This window comes from Chrysochloris asiatica, unplaced genomic scaffold (assembly GCF_000296735.1).
Source record: "Chrysochloris asiatica unplaced genomic scaffold, ChrAsi1.0 scaffold00131, whole genome shotgun sequence".
NCBI lineage: Eukaryota > Metazoa > Chordata > Mammalia > Afrosoricida > Chrysochloridae > Chrysochloris > Chrysochloris asiatica.
Genome location: NW_006408649.1, coordinates 160,946 through 166,945, shown reverse-complemented (window position 1 = coordinate 166,945; position 6,000 = coordinate 160,946). Strand labels below are relative to the sequence as shown.

The 6,000-nt window shown below is 35.8% G+C and overlaps 1 protein-coding gene across 1 annotated transcript in view; it reads right to left on the bottom strand.

Annotated features, from left to right (window-relative positions):
• The window catches only part of NBAS (neuroblastoma amplified sequence), a gene marked incomplete at its 5' end in the record, with an annotated part of 556,069 nt that overhangs the window by 430,535 nt on the left and 119,534 nt on the right, over positions 1–6,000 (bottom strand). Inside the window, 3 exons of the mRNA XM_006869470.1 lie at positions 594–848; positions 2,463–2,656; positions 5,314–5,377. Coding sequence (XP_006869532.1) covers positions 594–848; positions 2,463–2,656; positions 5,314–5,377 — 513 coding nt within the window. The remainder of the gene's footprint in view (positions 1–593; positions 849–2,462; positions 2,657–5,313; positions 5,378–6,000) is intronic.

Genomic DNA, 6,000 nt, shown 5'->3' with positions numbered 1-6,000 from the left:
TGATCTTATATCCTGCCACTTTGCTGAATCTGTGGATGTGAGATCTTTTAACATTTTACAAGAAACATGAGACATAGAATGTGAATTGTCCAGAATGATGGCAAAACCAGTCTGACTCATAATCCAGGGTATCCTTCCATGACACTTCAGGAACAAAACAAATAACTAGAGTATACAGTGTTGGTCAAAAGCTTCCCAAGCAAACCCCTAATTAGAAAACAACCATCTAACCATCTGCAGTTCATTCCTCAGCCTCTACATTCTGAGTAGACAGTTGTACTTAAACACAGATACAGTGAAAGCTAAAGGCTACATGTAGTGAAGTTAAAAAAAAAAAAAAAAATCCTGACCAAGCTATAAAGGAGATAATCAGTCTTTAACCAATCCCTAAGCGAATTCTTTTGGCCACTGCTTTTATTTTAACACAAAGTCCATCACTCTTTTCAAAAGCTTTTCAGAATACTGACGTTTCTAACATATCATGATCTCAGAATCCCTTCTTTACATTTCTATCCAGATCAGAAAATATTCACCTTTTTCACAATAAAATATAGATGTCATCAAACTTTGATAGAAACATAATATTCTCTCACCTTTCTCTGATAAAGTTCCTCTGGAGTTGTAGACCTCAAACTCACAAGGCGGTAATTTTTAGTGATGGTCCGTGGACGTTTCCGTGGTGGTGCAAATCTCTCCATTTCAGTCACTAAGTAAAGACCTTGCTTTATATAACCAAAGTAGTGAGCCTTGGCAGATGTTTCATGATCAGAATCAGAATCCTCTTCTTCATCTTCTTCTCCAGATCTAGTCTCCAAACGAGACCTTTTGGGAGCAAGTTTAATCTCACACTAAAAAATTGAAAAAGAAGATGCTAAATTATCAGTGAGACACTAAAGACAAATTTTAGAGATAATATAAAACAAATATTTATTTAATTCTCTGATTAATAAATTACATCATCAATATGATTAAGACTAACAATGAATTTCAAAGGACCCAAGAAGCAACAAAAATTATGTAAATATGTTATCAACTCTACATCTCCAAAGCTAAAGCTTTTTGAATAACAATTAATATAGCTCTGTAAATGTGTGCCTTATGATACTTTTAAATAACTAAAGGTACAGGGAATATTAATTTCTTTTAATTTGATATTTCTCTACCTGCCATGAAAAGATGGTAATTTAGAATGGCTCTATCTCCCCCTCTATTAAACATGTTTAATGTGGGTATGCCATTGTAGGATACGCACTGGACTGCTACTCACAAGGTGGGTGGTTCAAACTCACCAGTCACTCCTTGGAAACCCTGCACCCTAAAGAGCAAAATAACCACACATTTTCTTCACTGTTATAAGATGGAATTCTTTATTTTACTACACAATCATTTTTTTCCCTTTTCATACTGCACCCAACATATCATTCCAATTAGACTTTTATCCGTAAACACAAAAGTACATCAATGGGTCACTAAAATTTAAAAACCAGTTATTTACACTTCCAGCAAGATGGCAGACTGGGCAGACACACTGCACAGACTCTCTACAACAAAAATGCCAGCAGCTCCTAGAGAGAAAGATGAAGCTTTCTGCTCCCATAAAAGTTCAAAAGCCACAGTCAAGGTACGTTGTGGCCCCTGTGTGCACTATGACCGTGGGTGAGCTATAGCAAGGTAAGCTACAGCCCGGGTAAGCTATGGCTCCAGGTGAGATGCAGACTCGGCTGAGCTAAACCCCGGGTGAGTCACAGCCACAGGTAAGCTACAGGCCCCGTGAGCGGTGGCTCGGGTAATCTACAGCCCAGGTGGGTTACAGTCCGAGGTGAAGTAAGACCCTGGAGAAGCCAAGATATCCAAGCAAAAGAAGAATTATGAAAGCATATTCAAAATGCCTCGAGATAAGACGCTTGATCCCAGTAAAGGGCCTGGGATTGGAGGTGGCAACGATGTTTACCACTGTTACTTTGAAACTTTGAACTATATAATTGTTCAGACAAATCAGCTATGGAAAACCCTGTGGTGCACAGTTCTACTCTGATACATATATAGTTGTCATAAATCAAAATAAACTTAGTGGTGTATGATAAAAAAGAAAGAACGCATCTATGATGGCTACAGAGGGTAGGGAAAATTATTCATGGGCTAGAGAGCAGACACCTGCTGATACAAATGACAGGCAGACAATATACAATAAGAGGGAGGTTAGCAGAGGAAAGATGAAGGTTTCAGGAATGTAATAGTTAAAGTGAATAGAAGTAAATGTTGTTAACTGCTGGTACATGGAGAGGACTGCAAGCATGTAAAGAAGCAAAATATATGATCTGTGCAATGTAAAACTGATGATCTGCTCTGTAAACTGTCATTTAATTCACAATAAAACGTTTTTTAAAAATCATTTATTTATATTTTTGGCAATACATGTTTACTCTGAGACACACTTATTGCTTTAAAAGGAAAAGTATTACCTCCAAACTTAAAAATCCACCGTCATGGGCAGCGGTAACTTGAGGTGATGGTTCAAACCATTCACAGGATTTCCCCAGTAAATTCTTCAAGGTTTTCACAGATGAGACAGTCAAAGCACCAGAACAACGAGCCAAAGTAACTGCGCTCTCTGCCCACCAATTCACATCTATCAGTGGGTAAAAGGACCCTTTATCTAATGGAAGAAAAGTACATTTATACAAATGGCACTCAAATAGGATTTAATTACAGTACATGTCTCCAATAATCAATTTCAAAACAATATTCACCTACATTAATTACTTAGGTCATAAAGGTGTACTGAGTCCCTAGATGGGACAAACTGTTAAGAACTTTAATGCTAGCCAAAAAGTTGGTAGCCTGAACCTATCCAAAGGCACCTGAGAAGGCAAGCCTTGAGATCTGCTTTCAAAAGGTAACAACAGCCTTGAAGACAGACCTTATGGAGTACTTGTACTCTGTGCGCTGGGTCAACTCTACAACTAACAACAGCAACAGTTATCACTCGAATTCAGGTGACATAAACCCCAGGTTAGATACAAAACAGTCATTCATTTAATGAACATCTAAGTGCTAATAAATTGCCTGATACAGCCTAAGGTTCTAGGAATACAGAGGCAAAAAAAACTAAGAACATTCTTTCAAGAAACTAATATATTCTGGGGAGAGATTTGTCATGATTTTCAACTAACTTGAAAGGCAGGTATGTACAAAGTGTATATAAAAAAAGTTTTAAAGAGGTTTTGGGAAATGTTCATATATTATTTTTCAGATAAATAATATGGGAAAATTATACCCTTTAGAAAAATTTAAGAGAGAGATATATAATATCTTTCCAGTGCTCATTTCTTCTTAAACTTGCAACTCAATCAGTCAAAGGAAAAAAGTATTCAAGGCCAGAAGGAATTGTTAGGGATAAAAATGAATTATAAGTCACCAAACAGAGGCATTTAAAAAGAAATGGCATAATATTTATTATAATTTTATTGTACTTTTTATATCTCATTTCTTCTACAAGGGATCTTATAGGTAAACAACAGTAAAGCATATATTTTAACATATATAACACATCAGACTATGAAAATATAGAAAACAGAAATTCAGTACCATAACAATAATTCATTTTAACTAAAAACCTGTAATAGCTAATTATTTTTCTCTAACTTAACCATAAAGCAATTCATATCAATAAAGAATTCCAAAATTTTTTTAAAAACACAAAGTGACTTAAGCTTATATTGTTGCTGTTGAGTACCGTTGATTCAGTTCCAACTCAAAATGACCCTGTATAGGATTTCATAGAGGAGCAGTCGGTAGGTTTGAACACCAACCTTGTGGTTAGCAGCCCAGTGCTTATCCTATGTAAAAAGTAGGGTAGGGAGAAACAGAATCACATCATTTAAATAAGACATCTGCTTTCTGTTTAAGGTGCCCTGGTGGTGTGATGGGTTACACGTTGGGCTGCTAAGTGCAAGTTTAGTGGTTCAAATCCACCAGATGCTCTGCAAGAGAAAGATGATGCTTTCTGCTCCTATAAAGATTTACAGCCTTGAAAACCCTACACACAGTTGTTATGAGTCAGAAGCTACTTGATGGCACACAACCACCACCACCTTCTTCTTTAACGTATTTTTTTTTTTCTAAAAAGTATTTCTGGGTAAGTATTTTAGATAATTAGTTAACAAAAGTAGGTAAGTCAAAACATTATAAGTGACATTAATGAATCAATTTTAAAGTTCTTTAATTATGGGTTAAAAGCATATTATGATACAGGTTTTCAATCATGAGACTATCGCAGATTCTATAGGAGACACTTGAACATTAAAAGATGTTTAATTTTGGTAGTTTCATCTGAAGAAAAATTAAGCATTTACTCAAAATAACCCTTTAAGGTTTTTGTTTTGTTTTGTTTTTTGAGGGGCAGGGGTTTATTTTTTGTTTGTTTGTTTGCTTTAATCTACCAATTAAATTGTCTGTATTACTTTTATTTTGATAAAATTTTGATATTAAATTTGATTTTATATTTGTCTATTTATAAAAATTATGTATGTTATTTATGAGTTCCTGCATTGTACCCTGTTCACTTCCCTAAAAATCCCCATCGTCATGAGTATTGTTATGAGTTCTGTGTGGCCACTGCAATGGATTACTGAACCCAGATGTGAAGCAGAGAGTGCTGTGAGAAGGGTGGTTGGTGTCAGAATAGGGTAAAGGAGGTTGTAGGATAGAGGCAAGTGTGACCTCCACCTTACAGGAATCTGCCTTGGGCTGGTTTTGAATTTGAGTCTCCTTTCAACTTGTGAAAAAGTCAGACATGGCTGCTGCACAATTTTTGCTCTGACTCACACTGGCCCGATATTGACTTTCCAAAGCTATCCATCTTTATGGGGGTACCCAGCTTGGTGGAAACCCTGGTGGGTTCAACTGCCAATCTTGTGGTTAGCAAGCCAATACCTATCCAACAAGGCCACTAGAGAGAACTATTCTGTATGTGTTCCTTGAGGGCTGTCTTTCAGCTATTTCCCCAAAAGACACTTCAAAAAGACTATAGTTAACACTTTAATTTGGTATATCATTTCAATGATGACGATGGAAGGCCCATGCCCCTTGCCCTGGGTTCTGATTTAGCGCTTGGAGAGAGTCTATTATATAAACACCTGTTGATCATATCTATTGCCTTTCTAAACTCTATGCAATCACAGCATTTCTTCCAAAGTGAAGCATAAGTATCTAAAGATCTTTTGTATTATTAGGTTACTGACAGACCTCCTCATATTACAAGTCTCATAAGGTTTTAATTTCTTTAAATTTCTCATATTTCAGATGACCCACCTTTCATTTTTTTTCTCTTCTCAGTAGAGAGTCTCCAGTTAGGATTAATGTCATCATAGCCTGGCTAAATAAACAAAATAGTTACATGAGTGATACAACCATGTAGAAAACAATGAGAAAAATCATAAAGAACTTTGGATTTTTTGATATATCTAAGATATAGATAGCAATAAAGCTTTTCTTGGATCTCTCAGTAACAACTAATTGAAATGTATCCTTCTCTTTAACAATCTTAAAATGCCAAATTGTTCTTACACTTAAAATATGCACATACAGGTACTGTTAGAATTCATAGACATATTCACACACCTGCACACCTGTATACTCTGAGTCAATAAACATGGTCTAAATACCTGTCCTAGCGCCACACCAGTGTACAAAGACATCCTCCTCCATACCTTGGTTTCCATATCTCTAAGAGTTCACTAGGTTACCTCTATGCTACATCTCAGTTCTAACTTTTTATCACTATAAATTTAACTAGGGAAAAAATATAACGACACAATTCTCCAAATGAATATATTCTAACCTAATTTCATGCCAACATAGTATTTATTATGCCTGCTTTAAGAATGATGACACATCAAGATCTCCCAAATATAATGAAACAATTGAGATTAAGTCACTGTCACACAAACTCTTGGCTCAATTATTTAATCTCTAGACTATAACAGTATGGAAAAAGAG